The following is a 16,953-nucleotide window of genomic DNA, read 5'->3' as shown; positions in this document are numbered from 1 at the left end:
CAAAGGGCCTGTACTGCGCTGTATTGTTCTACGTTCTATATAACCCACTGTCGCCAATCCAGATACATTCAGAAGTTCATTCTTGATGAAGAGCTTATGCCAAAAACATCGATTCTCCTGCTCCTCAGATGCTGCCTGACCTGCTGTGCTTTTCCAGCCCCACACTCTCGACTCTGATCTCCAGCATCTGCAGTCCTCACTGTCTCCTCCACATTCAGAGGTGCTGTAGAATAACCAGCTATTTCTAGATCATCTATTTCATTGAGGATGAATGGTTTTCATAGTTAAAAAGCACACAACACCAGGTCATGGTATAACAGGTTCAATTGTTGGCAAAAGTGAGGACTGCAGATGCTGGAAACCAGAGTTTAGATCAGAGTGGTGCTGGAAAAGCACAGCAGGTCAGGCAGCATCCGAGGAGCAGGAGAATCGACATTTCGGGCAAAAGCCCTTCATCATGAATAGAGCTTAGGAATAGGTTTTATTGTTGGACTATAACCTGGCGTTGTGCAATTTTTAACCCCAGTCCAACAACGACACCTCCAATAATGATTTTCGTGTGCTGGAGAGAGCATATGAAGAGGAATCAGCCATTCATCCCCTGAACCAGTTCCATTGTTCAGTTAAATCATAACAAGAAGGACTGTAATGTTGAATGCTATTTCTTTATTTTTCTGCCTTTATGAAGTATGTTTTGGTTTATTTTTTCTGTGTTTTAAGGTGGTGACAGAAAGCGGCGACATTGTACAACACTTTTCACTATATTTTGTAACAGTAAATAAGTAAATAGATAGATAAAATAAAGAAATGCTCTTGACATCTTCTTTTATGTTACTAGCTAGCTTACTCTCAAACTTCATCTTTTCCCCCCTTATTACTTTTTATAGTTATCCTATAGTGGTTATTAAAGGTTTCCCACTAATCTTCACCACACTGCATGCTTTTTTTTTGCTTTAATGCTGTCTCTAACTTCCTTTGTCAGCCATGGTTGCTTCGTCCTTCCTTTTGTATGTTTCTTCTTCCTCAGAATGAATTTCTGTTGCGCCTCCTGAATTAACACCACCATCTTCCCTGCTCGGTTTCCCTGCCAACCAACTCTGGCCAGCTCCTCTCTCATGCCTTTGTAGTTACCTTTACTGAAGGGAAGCAATGACCTAGCGGTATTATTGCTAGTTTGCTAATCGAGATATTCATATAATGTTCTCGGGGCCTATTTTCAATTCCCACCAGGGCAGATGGAACCCAAATAAGAAAAGTCTGAAATTAAGAGTTTAATGATGACCATAAAGTCATTGTTGGAAAAACCCATCAGGCTCACTAAAGCTCCTTAGGGAAGGAAATTGCAGTCCTTACCTGGTCTGGTCTACATGTGACTCCAGACCCACAGCAATGTGGTTGATTCTTAACTGCCCTCTGGATAATTAGGGATGGATAATAAGCCCTGGATTAGTCAGCAATGGCCATATCCTAAGAATGTACAAAAAACATTTGCAAGACTATCTGATTCCAGCTTCTCCCTCTCAAACTGCAGGGTGAATTCTATCAAACTATGGTCACTGCCCCCTAAGGGTTCCTTCACTAAAACCTCCCTCATTAAGTCTGCCTCATTACACATCACCTACCCTAATTAAAGTGATGTACAGCTCCAATGTATCCCCCCTGCTCTTATAATCTTTGCCTTGAAAGATAAATCCAGGTGTTCCATATGCCTTCTTAATCACTGTTATCCTGTCCTGCCACCTTCAGGGATCTGTGGATGAGCTCCATAGCATCTCTCTGTCCTACTGAGCCTCCTTGTATTCCATCCGCCTTCCTGTCTGACTCGCTTAGTGTTTCAAAACATTTATGTACATGGGCCCACATAACCTTTTTAAGACAATAATACATTGATTGCTTCTTTTCATGACAGTTTGCCTTCCCAAGTGTAATTACTTGGGAATATAAATGTGTTAGAACTGTCTTGAGAGTTATGAGACAGCATTTGCTTGGGTTTTGACATACCCAGAAGTATTAGCAAGTGAATTTCTGCTGCTTACCTGTCTGCGTGTGAATCCATACCAAAAATCACAAAAAAACAAGTTACGTTCCAGCCCTTGCATTCCTAAACAGCTGAATGTAAAGCATTTAACAGCTTTACGAAGTCACTAAAGGATAAAAAAGTGAAGCAAAACACCGTTGCTAATACAGAAGTGATTCAGAGTGATTACATTCAGAGCTGAGATGATTGCAAGGCATTTGCCTTCAAGTGTATTGGCTAGATATCCCCTTCATCACTGATCTGACTGTGTACTTTCTCTCATAGGATTCTGCATTCAACCCTAGCACATCCATTGACTGTGTTAACCGTCTGGTTTATCTCTTCCTAAAGGTTAATTGCTGAAGGTTAACCTTGCGGTAATAGCTTGTGACAAGATCATTTTGGCAGAAAACGTCACCATCTAACTAAATAGTAAACAGATTTGAAATCACTTTTCTGGTCGCGTTCCTGTCCTCATTATTGTTCTTATTTAGCAAGGATTTCCTGATGGGCCCTAGCACACAATATGCATTCTGCTGTTCAGAGTTTATTGATTCGGAAAGGTATGTGTCAACATTAGCTGAGCTTGACAACATTTCTCTTAATGCGGCAATGAGGAGATAACCAATTATAGTGAGCAAAAGGTTCCATCTTCTCCACTAAGCAAGGTCAAAGGGCGAGAGCATATGACATGCTAAGTCTCTGGTCGATATTTTCAGACGTTTCCCCTTTAATCAATACTATCTATTTTCTTCTCAGTTTTAGGTCTCATTTTCCTCATGTCAACACAGTCACTTCACTCATCACTTTGATTTTCACCTGTTGAATCTTAAATATCAAAGATACTTCATTATCTCATATATAAATACTTATCAAAGTTTCCTGGTAATCACTGTCCAGAAAGAACCTAATCTGGCAGCTGTTCTTCTCTCCAAAGCACAGAAAAATGCCATTCAGCCCTATTGGTCTAGACTAGCATGATCCATTTGAGTCTCCTCTCACTTTACCTTATCAACATATCTCCCCCTTGGGATCAGAGAATCCCTACAGCATGGAAGCTGACCATTCAGCCCATCAAGTCCACGCCAACCCTCCAATGAGTATTCCACCTAGACCCACCCTATCTCTGCATTCCCCATGGCTAATCCACCTGACCTGAACATCTTTGGACTGTGGGAGGAAGCCAGAGCACCCAGAGGAAACCCACACAAACATGGGGAGAATGTGTAAACTCCACACAGATGTTACCCGAGGAATCAAACCTGGGTCCCTGGTGCTGTGAGGCAGCAGTGCTAACCACTGAGCCACCATGCCACCCAATGCTTATCCTGTAATTCTTTAAATAAAATGCTGTAAAGTCCCATATTCTCTGGGTAAAGTTATTCCTCCTGACTTTCTCATTGGATATGTTAATGACTGTATTGTATTTATTGACCGCCAGTAATTTCACTCTCCTCACAAGTAGAAATACCTTTGTTATCTGAATCTACCCAAACTCTTTTGTGTTCTTAAAGACCTTCCTCAGCCTTCCAAAAGAATCAAGCCCTAGCCTGTTCAGTCTTGTTGATTTTGTTCCAACGTTTGCAGTTTCTTTGTCTCTTTCAGTCTTGTTGAAGGCAGTAATCTTTCAGTTGTGGTACCACCAATGTAAATGGTAATCGCAATGTCTTCAGTGCCTCCACACCCTTCACATTGTATGGAGCCTGAACTGTATGCAGTACTCTGTGCATGGCCTTGCCAAGAGGTTGAGGAAATTTGTTCAGTGCTAACAATTGGGAAATGGACCCAGGGCTTGGCTTATGTTATTCATCACACAACACCAGGTTATAGTCCAACAGCTTTAATAGGAAACACTAGCTTCTGGAGCGCTGCTCCTTCATCAGGTGGTTCATCAGGAGCGGCGCTCCGAAAGCTAGTGCTTCCAATTAAACCTGTTGGACTATAACCTGGTGTTGTGTGATTTTTAATATTGTACACCCCAGTCCAACACCGGCATCTCCAAATTATGTTGTTCATGGCCTTGTCAATTTGGTAATGGTTAATTATTTCTGTGTCCTTTGCTCTTTCCCACTTTTTCACGCAGAGGGTGGTGCGTGTATGGAATGAGCTGCCAGAGGATGTGGTAAAAACAATGGCTGCAGATGCTGGAAACCAGATTCTGGATTAGTGGTGCTGGAAGAGCGCAACAGTTCAGGCAGCATCCGAGAAACAGTAAAATCGACGTTTCGGGCAGAAGCCCTTCATCAGGAAAATGTGGTGGAGGCTGGTACAATTACAGCATTTAAAAGGCATTTGGATGGGTATATGAATAGGAAGGGTTTAGAGGGATATGGGTCTAGATTAGAGTGCTTCTGGAAAAGCACAGCATCCAAGGAGCAGGAAAATCGACGTTTCGGGCAAAAGCCCTTCAAACAGTCCATACTGACCCTCCAAAGAGTAACCCATCCAGACCCATTTCACTCTGACTAATGCACCTAACACTACGGGCAATTTAGCATGGCCAATTCACCTGACCTGCACATCTTTGGACTGTGGGAGGAAACCCACGCAGACACGGGGAGAATGTACAAACTCTACACAGACAGTCACCCGAGGCTGGAATCAAACCTGAGACCCTGGTGCTGTGAGGCAATGGTGCTAACCACTGAGCCACCGTGCCACCCTCAGGATTTATGATTACTTGGAAAACCATAGTTTGATTAGAGGTAGTCAGCATTGCTTTGTGAGGGGAAGGTCTTGCCTCATAAACCTTATTGAATTCTTTGAGGATGTGACAAAACACATTGATGAAGATAGAGCAGTAGATGTAGTGTGCATGGATTTTAGCAAGACATTTGATAAGGTTCCCCATGGTAGACTCATTCAGAAAGTAAGGAGGCTTGGGATACTGGGAAACCTGTCTGTGTGGATACAGAATTAGTTGGCCCATAGAAGACAGAGGGTGGTGGTAGATGGAAAGTATTCAGCCTGGAGTTCGGTGACCAGTGGTGTTCCGCAGGGATTGGTTCTGGGACCTCTGCTCTTTGTGGCTTTTATAAATTACTTGGATGAGATAGTGGAAGGGTGAGTTAGTAAGTTAGCCGATGACACAAAGGTTGGTGAAGTTGTGAATCGTGTGGAGGGCTGTTATAGGTTGCAATGAGACATTGACAGGATACAGAACTAGGCTGATAAGTGGCAGATGGAATTCAACCTGGAAAAGTGAGAAGTAATTCACTTTGGTAGGTCAAATTTGAATGCAGAATACAAGGTTAAAGAAAGGATTCTTGGCAGTGTAGAAGAACAGAGGGATCCTGGGGTCCATGTCCATAGATCCCTCAAAATTGCCATCCAAGTTGATAGGGTTATTAAGAAGGCACATGGTGTGTTGGTTTTCGTTAGCAGGGGGATTGAGTTTAAGAGCTGTGAGGTTATGCTGCAGCTCTTTAGAACCCTGGTTAGGCCACACTTGGAATATTGTGTTCAGTTCTGGTCGCCTCATTATAGGAAAGATGTAAAAGCTTTTGGACAGGATGCAGAGGAGATTTACCAGGATGCCGCCTAGACTGAAGGGCATCGCTTATGAAAAAAGGTTGAGGGAGCTAAGGCTTTTCTCTTTGGTGCGAAGAAGGATGAAAGGTGACTTGATAGAGGTGTACAAGATGTTGAGAGATGTTGATAGAGTGGATAGCCAGAGACTTTTTCCCAGGGCAGAAATGTCTATCATGAGGGGATATAATTTTAAAATAATTGGAGGAAGATTTCGGAGAGATGTCAGAGATAGGTTCTTTACACAGAGAGTGGCGGGTACGTGGAATGCACTGCTGAGAGTTGTAGTCGAGTCAGCTACATTCAGAATGGTTAAGTGCCTCTTGGATAGGCACATGGAAAATAGTGCATTGAAGGGTATGTAGGTTAGTCTGATCTTAGAGTGAGATAAAAGGTCAGCACAACGTCACGGGCCGAAGAGCCTGTACTGTGCTGTACTGTTCTATGCTGAAAATGTGTTGCTGGAAAAGCGCAGCAGGTCAGGCAGCATCCAAGAAGCCCATCCTGAAGAAGGGCTCATGCCCGAAACGTCGATTCTCCTGCTTCTTGGATGCTGCCTGACCTGCTGCATTTTTCCAGCAACACATTTTCAGCTCTGATCTCCAGCATCTGCAGTCCTCACTTTCTCCTCTGTACTGTTCTATGTTCTATGTTATAGAGTCATAGAGATGTACAGCATGGAAACAGAACCTTTGGCCCAACCCGTCCATGCTGACCAGATATCCCAACCCAATCTAGTCCCACCTGCCAGCACCCGGCCCATATCCTTCCAAACCCTTCCTATCCATATACCCATCCAAATGCCTCTTAAATGTTGCAATTGTACCAGCCTCCACCACATCCTCTGACAGCTCATTCCATACACGTCTAAGTCTTCAGTTTTGTTATAGGCCTCCTTGATGCCTTATTTGGTCAAATGCTGCTTCCATGTAAGGGGCAGACGTGCTCACCTCTCCTCTTGACTACAACCCAATGAACTCAGAAACTATGAGATTCTTGTGACATCACTGAGCAGGATTTATTGCTTTCCAAGTGTCACTTGGTAGCATAGTCAATGACACTCTCCATCACTAACCTGAGGATTGAGACTGTCCTGGTGGGCCAGGTTGGATTATCCTGCTTTTAGTGGGACATTTTCTGCATTGTCAGCCAGATGCCAGTGTTGGAGCTACACTGGAACAGCTTGACTCAACATGCAGCAAGGTAGACATCATGATTTTAGAATTTTATCAGGAAATCTCCAAGCCCTATTTCCTGCGCAGTACCCAGAGCTATAATTAAAGAACCAGTCAATGGTAAAAAGGGGAAGATGGGAGGTGATTTATTGCAATGCTACATGTTGTTATGAAATTAATGTCATTATCATCTTATCGGACCATTGAGCTGCCATGCCATTCGGGGTAATTGATTAACCTGAAGATCACCACACCTCAGGTGTGGAGAGAGGTTGAGATGGACAGTCCTTCATGGTAACCTCAGCCTGTACAGGAATTCAACCCACACTGTTGGTCTCGCTCTGCATCACAAATCACGTCCTGCCCAAAACGCCGACTCTGCTGCTCCTCGGATGCTGCCTGATCTGCTGGGCTTTTTCCAGCACCCCACTCTATCTACTCCTTCACAAAGCAAACATCTAAGCTAAACTAACACTCCCCGTTACAATCTACTTTCTGAAACAATAGTGGTACTTGAGCAGATATGGTGGTTCAGCAGTTAGCACAGCTGCCTCACAGCACCAGGGACCCAGGTTCACTTCCAGCCACAGGTGACTGTCTGTGTGGAATCTACACATTCTCCCTGCATCTGCATGAGTTTCCTCCCACAGTCCAAAGATATACAGGTTAAATGGATTGGCCATGCTAAATTGCCCAGTAGTGTCTAGTGATGTGCAGGCTAGGTGCATTAGCCGTGGGCAATATAGTGATGAGGGTGGATTTGGATGAGATTCTTTTCAGAGGTATGGGGCTGAATGGCCTGCTTCCACACTTTAGGGGTTCTATGAAAAGGCAAACCATTGCAGGCTTGCATTTGTGCAGCACCTTTCATGATCTCTACACCTCCTAATGCATTTTCCAACCGATGAAGTCACTGCTGTAGGAAACTTGGCATTGGGCATTTCTTTCAAGGAGATAACATCGACATAAAAGGTCGAAAAGTGTGGCGCTGGAAAAGCACAGCAGGTCAGGCAGCATCCGAGGAGCAAGATAGCTGACATTTCAAGCCTAAGCCCTTCATCGGGAATGATGGTTTATACCCTGAGCGTCGATTCTCCTGCTTCTCGGATGCTGCCTGACCTGCTGTGCTTTCCCAGCGCCACACTTTTCGATTCTGAATCTCCAGCATCTGCAGTCCTCACTTTCTCCACATGGACATAACGGGCCAATTGTGTCAGATCCTGTGAGTCTATTTTGTGTCTTGAAAGCGCAAATTTTTAAAAAATGAGCGAAACTTATTTCTCCTTATGAATGTACTTCACAGATCCAGAAAGAGTACTACAGATTATTTAAAAATGTGCCCTGTTGCTTTGGGTGTCTGAGATGAGGTGCATTGAGAATGAAAGGCGAAGATGAAATGGCAGAAGACAAAGAGAAGAAAGGATGCATTTCTGAAGAGACACGAGCAGTGTTGATTTGTTAAAATATTATAATTTATTTGAAGCTTTAAATTGGATGTTGGATGGGATGGAGGGGGCACTGTGTGCAGTATTCCTTAGAATCTTTACAACTCAACATGTCTTCACATGTACCTGTTTCATCCTGTAGCTTTGAAATCTGTTTACGTAGCTTAGATTGTTGGTGGAAACAGCAAAGGAAAGCTGAGAGCCTTCCTGTGATGTTCCTGACTTACTGGAGATTTTTAAACAATTATACTGTCAGAACAACCAGTCAGTATTGTAGAGGAATGTCATCTTAAATGCGCAAAGATATCCAGCAGAACGGAGAGTTGTGACCTTCAAGTTTATGTTTTAATACTTGCAGTAGCACAATTCCTCTTGTCATAAAAAAGCAGACAATTGCCTGTTGTTCACAGCAGTCATTTGGGAAGGGGAATCTCTGGTGTTCGGTTTTTCAGAATGTGACTTGATATTTATGGAATAAAACCAGACCTTCTCCCAGTTTTCATTAAACAAGGAATTTTTCCCCTTCTCTTCCCCAATCGAGCCTGGTTCTTTATTTAAAAAAAGGAGAGGAACCAAATCAGTTCTCATTCAATAATAAAAGGAAAGGGTGAATACAGAGAAGGAGACATAGGAACTGGTTTCATCATTGGACAGAAGAAAGCCACTCAGCCTATCATAAGATGCATGGTCCCTTTCTCATCAGATTGTCAGGTATAGGCTAACTCATTCTTCATTGCATCAAGTAGTTTGGTATCCTAAAACAGCCTGCACTTAATCCCTGACTAGTATTTCCTGCAGGGCACTAAATAGCCAGATTGGTCTCACACTGCTTCACAAGAATATTGCAGCAATTCAAAAAGGTAGCTTATCCCCAACTTTAATACCCTGAATGTATTATTGAGTTCAGCACCTTCAGATTGTGAAGACATTCCCATCCCTTCCCTTTGTTTTAGCTTTACTTGTTACATTCTCTCTCATGATATATGTACTCTCTCCCCTTCCCCTACCCCAGTGGGACTGCCTGTCCTTTCCAGTCTGGTGTTTCAACACACCACGTTCTTTCATTCTCACATTCCGATCACTTAATCTGAACTATCAACATCCTTGCTCCCCCAGCACTCCATCCTCCTCCATTATTTCATAAATGTTGCCCCCCCACGCCCACATTTCACATCAGCTCTGGTGAAGAGTCATCTAGACTCGAAATGTTTGCTTGCTCTCTCTCTCTCTATGGATGCTGTCTGACCCACTGTGATCTCCAGCACTTCTTTGTTTTCAGGACAGTAATTGGTGGTCTTACTGGCAATGTCCATATCCCACAATCTACCAATATCACTTTGCCTGCCATACTATCAGCTTTTCTCACTTTTTAAAAATTTTTCAATGGAATGTGGGCATCATTGGAAAGGTGCATCATTGCTGTCCAATCCTAATGGACCTGAAGTGATCGAGTTAAGACTCAATGACATTTCTGTGGATCTAGAAGGGTAGACTAGGTGAGGCTGGCAGATTCCAGTAATTAAATAACTCACAGTGGTTTAATGTTATCTATTATTCAATTATTCATTTAATTTAAATTCCATCAGCTGCCCTAGTGGGATTCGAACACTTGTACTCAGAGTATTAGCCTGACCCTCTCAGTTATTAAACATGTGAAATTACTATTTCAACACCATCTTCCCATCTGTTATGAACCACAGCTAACAGTGATGGAGCAGTGCATCATGACCCTTCATGCCTTCCTCCCCAAGTTAGTGAACTCTATAGAAATCTTGTGGAGCAACGAGACAGCTGTTAAGAAAAAAAAACAAAAAATATTTCAGATTTACTAAGGATTCTGATCTATTGTGAGCAAAAGGGATAATCAATGGCTAATGTATGAGACAGGTATTAAACAAGGTGTTGGATCATGATAAATTTTGCAATTTCATGACAACCATTCCTCTGGCAAAAAGGTGAAGTTCATTCACTACCAGTAACTTCCATCTATGAGAGAGGAATCTGTCTAAGGGACGACCCTTTAAAGGTGAGGTACTTGTTGAATCTGTGGAACTCATTGCTGCAGAAAGCTGAGGCAGCCAAGTCATCGAGTGTCTTTAAGACAGAGATGGATAGCTTCTTGATGAGTAAGGCGATCAAGGGTTACGGGGAGAAGGCAGGGGAATGGACATGAGAAAAATACCAACTATGATCAAATGACAGAGCAGACTCACTGGGCTGAATGACCTAATTCTGCTCCTATATCTTATCATCTTATTCTTTGAACAACACTGTTTGAGGGATAAGGTCTCGAGTGCAACTCTAAGGTGTCCTAAAGCAAATTAATTTCTGCCTACATAGGCAAATGAAGCCTCAGTCTTTACCAAAGGATATTAGGAAAATCTTTTCTGCTGTCTGGTGTAGGACAGACCACAGCATTAACATTTCAGCCTCCACCCAGTAATTCAAAAGCCAGTTGTGTTTCTAACTGAGCCAAGGTGGAATACAGCGATAAGTCAACAATGTTGCAACACGGGCCAATTTGTGTTACCCATTGTGGAGATAATTAGCCCATTGAGTGTGACAATCAGAATACTGTAGCTGGATGCTTCAATCTGTTACTTTAATGTAATTTGAAGTGAATTTTAATTAAAGATGTAACCCACTTCACAACATGTCTTGATATTCATAATCAAATAAAAAATTCATAACTTTAACTTGCAAAGTTTCTTTGGTGAATATAATGCCAGCCTACACCAGTTAAATGTCAAAATCATTTGTTCTTTCAACTTAGGGCTTAACAACATTTGTACCTCGTGATTCAACAGGGTTGATCTTCTTGCCAAGAACTTAACTCCATGCTCATGATCTTAAGTTTCAGATCAGGTGAGGGACAAAGTCATAGCTTAATGAGAGGTTTGAAGGTTAGATTTTGTTATGAAGAGGATTAACACGTTGGCATTTTGCCGAAGGGTTTTAGAATGTAAATATATATTTATTGTCGGCAAAAAATAAATTCAGGTTCATTTTCATTTGTGCGTTCTAATTAAGGATATTAAATTGGTTTCTTGGGTGATCCTGTAAATACTTGCGGAATGTTTCAGAGAACACCTCTGGGACACGCGGACCAACCAACCCAACCAGCCCGTGGCTCAACACTTCAACTCCCCTTCCCACTCGACATGCAGGTCCTTGGACTCCTCCATCGCCAGACCATAGCAACACGACAGCTGGAGGAAGAGCGCCTCATCTTCCTCCTAGGAACCCTCCAACCACAAGGGATGAACTCAGATTTCTCCTGTTTCCTCATTTCCCCTCCCCCCACCTTGTCTCAGTCAAATCCCTCGAACTCAGCACCGCCTTCCTAACCTGCAATCGTCTTCCTGACGTCTCCGCCCCCACCCCACTCCGGCTTATCACCCTCACCTTGACCTCCTTCCACCTATCGCATTCCCAACACCCCTCCCCCAAGTCCCTCCTGCCTACCTTTTATCTTAGCCTGCTGGACACACTTTCCTCATTCCTGAAGACGGGCTTATGCCCGAAACGTCGATTCTCCTGCACCTTGGATGCTGCCTGACCTGCTGCGCTTTTCCAGCAACACATTTTCAGCTCTGATCCGGTAAATATACAACTGTTTTGCATAATTTGTCCTTCTCACTGAGGTTGCTGAATTGCAGAGTTGATGGGAAATCCAAATTGTTCATTGATGTCAGTCCTGGCTTGGTGAGTTCAGAGACATTATCACTTCAAAATTGCAATGCAGCTTGCTTGTTTTTCCATTCTTCACTATTGACAGGTCTCTTCCTGGAATGTCCCACTTGACAGTGTTGCTGGTGGGTTTTCATCAATAGGGCAAGCAGTTCACGATGACAGCTCGCCCACCGCTTTCTCAGAGAGAAAAGACACCAAAACATTCGAAATAAACAGCAAGGTAAAAACCTTCCAGTTGAGGTATCCATGGGCCAACAAAAGTCACTCAGTTTGATTTTGCTGAGGACATGTCTCTCTATGATTCCATGGTTTGATTTGATTTATTTATTGTCTCATGTGCCAGGGGACAGTGAAAAGCTTTGTTTAGGCGCACTTCAGGAAGATCATAGTACGCAAGGACGTATTGATTACAGGGTGAAAAAAAATATATGGGTCACGTCTCACACAGGATGTGCGCTCGGCAAGATCAACATTAGCAAGATTGAAGTTAGAGAGTCCATGCTCCCACTTTCTCAAAACGTAAACTACATGAACATGAAAGGTTTAGAGGGATACGGGCCAAATGCTGGCAAATGGGACTGTATAGAGCTTAGGATATCCATTCAGAATGGACGAGTTAGACCAAAAGGTTTCTTTCCATGCTGTACAGTTCTATAACTCTATGAGGAGAATGTGAGGACTGCAGATCCTGGAGATCGTGGGCGGCACGGTGGCACAGTGGTTAGCACTGCTGCCTCACAGCGCCAGAGACCCGGGTTCAATTCCTGCCTGTGTGGAGTTTGCACGTTCTCCCCGTGTCTGCGTGGGTTTCCTCCGGGTGCTCCGGTTTCCTCCCACAGTTCAAAGATGTGCAGGTTAAGTGAATTGGCCATGCTAAATTGCCCATAGTGTTAGGTAAGGGGTAGATGTAGATGTAGATGTAGATGTAGGGGTATGGGTGGGTTACGCTTCAGCGGTGCGGTGTGGACTTGTTGGGCTGAAGGGCCTGTTTCCACACTGTAAGTAATCTAATCTAATCAGAGTTGAGATTGTGGATCTGGGAAAGCACAGCAGGTCAGGCAGCATCCAAGGAGCAGGAGAATCAATGTTCCGGGCATTAGCCCTCCTGATGAAGAGCTTACCCCTGAAACATTTACTCTCCTGCTCCTTGAATGCTGCCTGCCCTGCTGTGCTTTCCCAGCAACACACTCTCGAGCTCTATGAATCTATATCTCAATGACAAGTATTGCCAGTTCAGGAAACCCCAAATGTGTCAACTGAAGGCTCCTTGTAGAATCAAATACATTTACAACAGAAATCACTGTCATCCACAAGAGGGCGGCGCAATGGAAGTGTACCTAATCCTAGGCCAGGAGGCCCGAGTTCAAGTCCTGTCTGCATAAGAGATGCATCATAAGTTGTCCAAACAGATTGACTAAAACACATCTAAGTTCAGCAGGTAATAAGGAGGGCAAATGGAATGTTGGCCTTTATTTCAAACATGGCTGAAAAATGTGTTGCTGGAAAAGTGCAGCAGGTCAGGCACATCCAAGGAGCAGGAGAATCGACGTTTCAGGCATAAGCCCTTCTTCAGGAAACAGAATGGAGTATAAAAATATTACCCAGGGCACTAGTCAGACCACAGGTAGAATATTGTGAACAGTTTTGTGCCCTTTATCGAAAGAAAGTTAGGCTGGCATTACAGGCAGACCAGAGAAGGATTAATCTGCTGGTCTGGGTTTGAAGGGCTTGGCTAATGAAAAAGGATTGAGTAGGTTGGGCCTGTACTCTTTCGAATATTGAAGAATGACAGATGGCCTTATTAAAGCATGCAGGATTTGTAGGGAACTCAGTGGGTTGGTGCAGAAAGGTTGTTTCCCCTTGAGCGACTGTCTAGGACTATTGAATTGAATTGATTGACACGTGTACTGAGGCACAGTGAAAAGCTTTGTCTTGTGAGCAATACAGGCAGGTCACAGAGTTAAGTAGCAAAGACAAGTAAATAATAGGTAAACAGCGGCAAAAACAAAAACACAGGTACAGGCGAATGTTAAGAGTTTGTGAGTCCATTCAGTATTCTAACAACAATAGGGTACAAACTATGGCGAAACCAGCTGGTGTGTGTGTCCAGGCTTCTGTACCTTCGCACTGATGGTAGAAGTTGAAGAAAAACATTGCCAGGGTGGGATGGATCTTTGAGAATGCTGGCGGCCTTTCCTTGACAGTGGGTCTGGTCGATGGATTCCACAGATGGGAGGTTGGCCTTCGTGATTGGCCGGGCTGAGTTCACCACTCTCTGTAACCGTCTCCGATCTTGAATGGTACAGTTGCCATACCAGGTAATGATACGTCCAGACAGAATGCTTTCGATGCCGCACCTATAAAAGTTGGCAAGGGTATTCGCCATCATGCCAAATTTCCTCAGCTGCCTGAGGAAGAAGAGACATTGTTGGGCCTTTGTAACCAGTGCGTCCACATGAAGAGTCCAAGAAAGCTTGTTGTGGATGACCACTCCCAGGAGTTTAACACACTCCATTTGTTCCACCTCTGTGCTGTTAATGTGTAGGGGGGCATGAGTAACATCCCGCCGAAAGTCAGCAATGAGTTCCTTGGATTTGTCGGCATTGAGAGCTCGGTTGTTCTCAGCGCACCATTTTTCCAGGTCTTCCACCTCCCGTCCACAGTCTCTTTCATCGCTATCTGAGATTTGACTGACTATGGTGGTGTCATCAGCAAACTTGTAATTGGCATTAGTTTGGTGTTTGACGATGCAGTCATGGGTATACAGTGAGTACAGTAGAGGGCTGAGTACGCACCCCTGAGGGCTCCAGTGTTGAGTGTTAGTGACAATGAAATATTGTCCCCAGTCTTCACTGATTGTGGCCTGTGGGTCAGGAAACTGAGGATCCAGTTGCAGAGAGTGGGGGTTAGTCCGAGATCATTACGTTTAGTTATCAGTCTTGAGGGGATAATAGTGTTGAAGGCTGAACTGTAGTCAATGAGTAGGATTCTTAGTTAGCTGTTCTTGGTGTCAAAATGTTCTAGGGAGGAGTGAAGGGCAAGTGATATGGCATTTGACATGGATCTGTTGGTCCAATTGGTAAGTTGGAGTGGGTCAAGAGTAGTGGGGAGGCTGGAGTTGATTAATGTCATGACCAGCCTTTCAAAGCACTTCATGACCACCGAAGTTAGGGCCACTGGGCAGTTGTCATTGAGACATGCTGCATGAGCCTTCTTAGGCAAAAAGATGATGTTAGCCCTCTTGAAACAGGCAGGGACATAATCTCAGAATAAAAGGACACATATTTCAGGCAGAGATGAAGGGATATCGAGGCTGAGTCATTAAGGATAATCAAGACAGAGAAGACATTTTTAGTCAGTCAGGGAATCAACAAGTTTTAGGAAAAAGGCAGGAATGTGGAGTTAAGGTTTACTAGATCAGCCGTGACCTCATTGAACAGCAAAGCAGATTTGATGGGCTGAATGTCCTATTTCCACTCCCTTATCTTATGCGTGAGCAACCTAAGAAGTGGCAACCCCACATTATCTATCTTTCAGAATCTTGGTTCTGCACAATTTATTTCAAGTGCATGTGAGGGTTTCTGCTTTACCCATCCTTTCTAGAGTAATACCAGCCTCAAGATGAAACAATTTCCCCTCAAATTCCCCTTCAACTACATGCATACTACAAACCCAACCTAAATCTATGCCTCTGTTTATGGACTCCTCAACCTAGTTGTCCACTCAACCTTGACTTTTGATCTCTATCAAGGGTGATGTAGAGACTGATGTCCATTCAAGAACCAACAAAGCAGCACCTTCCATCAAATCTGCACAATGTGGGCCTCCAACACCGTCAACACAGCCAGGAAACTGCGTCGGTGCATGTCCTTTGTAGTACCAGCTGAAAACAATGCAATGAGACATGGACAAGAACAACAAAGGGGTCATGTATATTGACTGTCTTCCACCAGCGTTGCCGACATTTCCTGGATTGACAACATTGAAGAAGTATTATCCAGGACTGGTTGAAGGCACCAGGGCAGTGATGTACAGTACATGCATGACAGTATGGGCACCACCAGATGGGAAACAGAAGAAGCAGTTATTTAAGGAAGACCTTCCAGTTAAGAAGCATCTTCTAGAATGGGAACTATTTCTGCTGGAGCAAAAAAGACTATGATTGACTAGGGGATATGAGTGGACACTTGCTGTCTATTGTCTCACACAGGACTAGAAGAATCAAGTCTAAATAAATCAACCTCCTCCATTCTAAAGAATCCAAACCTAGTCTATTTAATCTTTACTCTTGATTATGATGTAGTGAAGGACCCAAGACTCCCCACGCATCATGCCAGATCTGAAAATTGATTGGAATGTCCCCGTGATGGGAGGTGTCCAATATAACAAACCAGTGACCTTTCTAGATTAAATATAAGTTACTCTTACAGCAGCTTCAGCAATTTCCATTCACAATAATTAACAACCTTTTGTCAACTGCTTGTTTCTAAATCAGAAGATAATGGATTTCAAAGACGAGGGAGTTTCAGGTTGACATTCTCACTTCCAAACTGAGGCAGCACTGTCGCAGGCTCTGCTTTTCTCAGTAAAGTTGAACCTAACAAGTCAGTGATGCAGATCACTGAGTACTATTTTAAAGAAGTTTCTCTCCTCGTCCCCTGATCAAAATTTGCAACAAAGCCCATGATTGTGGCATTATTTCAATGATACTTGTGGAAGCTTGTTGAGTGAAAATTGGTTTCTGCTTTTCCAAAATTACAACGGTGACTTTGCTTCAAAAATACTTCATCGTTTTGAAAACACTGGGGACATCTTCAGCTCGACACAAATGCTTATTCTCCTTTCTCAGTCGAGATTTCAGTTAGCAATAATTGAATTAATTACTGCAGCTCTGGTTTAGAACACAGTGTTATATTTTATTCAGAACGTTGGACATTGGGAGGTGAATATCTAGTGTTGACTGAATTCACTCTTCAAAATTGAGGTTGTCAGATCAGCAACAAATTCTCCTGAATTTATGTTCATTGAAAGAATTAAATCAAAATAAGGCTGAAAAATGCTTACTTCTATGCACAAGCCACAACGTATCAGTGTT

The 16,953-nt window shown here is 43.3% G+C and overlaps 1 protein-coding gene across 1 annotated transcript in view; it reads left to right on the top strand.

The window, feature by feature from the left end:
• Positions 1 to 10,820, top strand: part of adgrl4 (adhesion G protein-coupled receptor L4) — a 160,967-nt gene extending 150,147 nt beyond the window's left edge. Inside the window, exon 15 of the mRNA XM_072574788.1 lies at positions 8,024 to 10,820. Coding sequence (XP_072430889.1) covers positions 8,024 to 8,086 — 63 coding nt within the window. The 3' untranslated portion in view covers positions 8,087 to 10,820. The remainder of the gene's footprint in view (positions 1 to 8,023) is intronic.
• The last annotated feature ends 6,133 nt before the right edge of the window (positions 10,821 to 16,953 follow it).

The sequence above is a fragment of the Chiloscyllium punctatum genome, chromosome 7, assembly GCF_047496795.1.
Source record: "Chiloscyllium punctatum isolate Juve2018m chromosome 7, sChiPun1.3, whole genome shotgun sequence".
NCBI lineage: Eukaryota > Metazoa > Chordata > Chondrichthyes > Orectolobiformes > Hemiscylliidae > Chiloscyllium > Chiloscyllium punctatum.
This window is presented reverse-complemented; position numbering and strand designations above follow the sequence as displayed.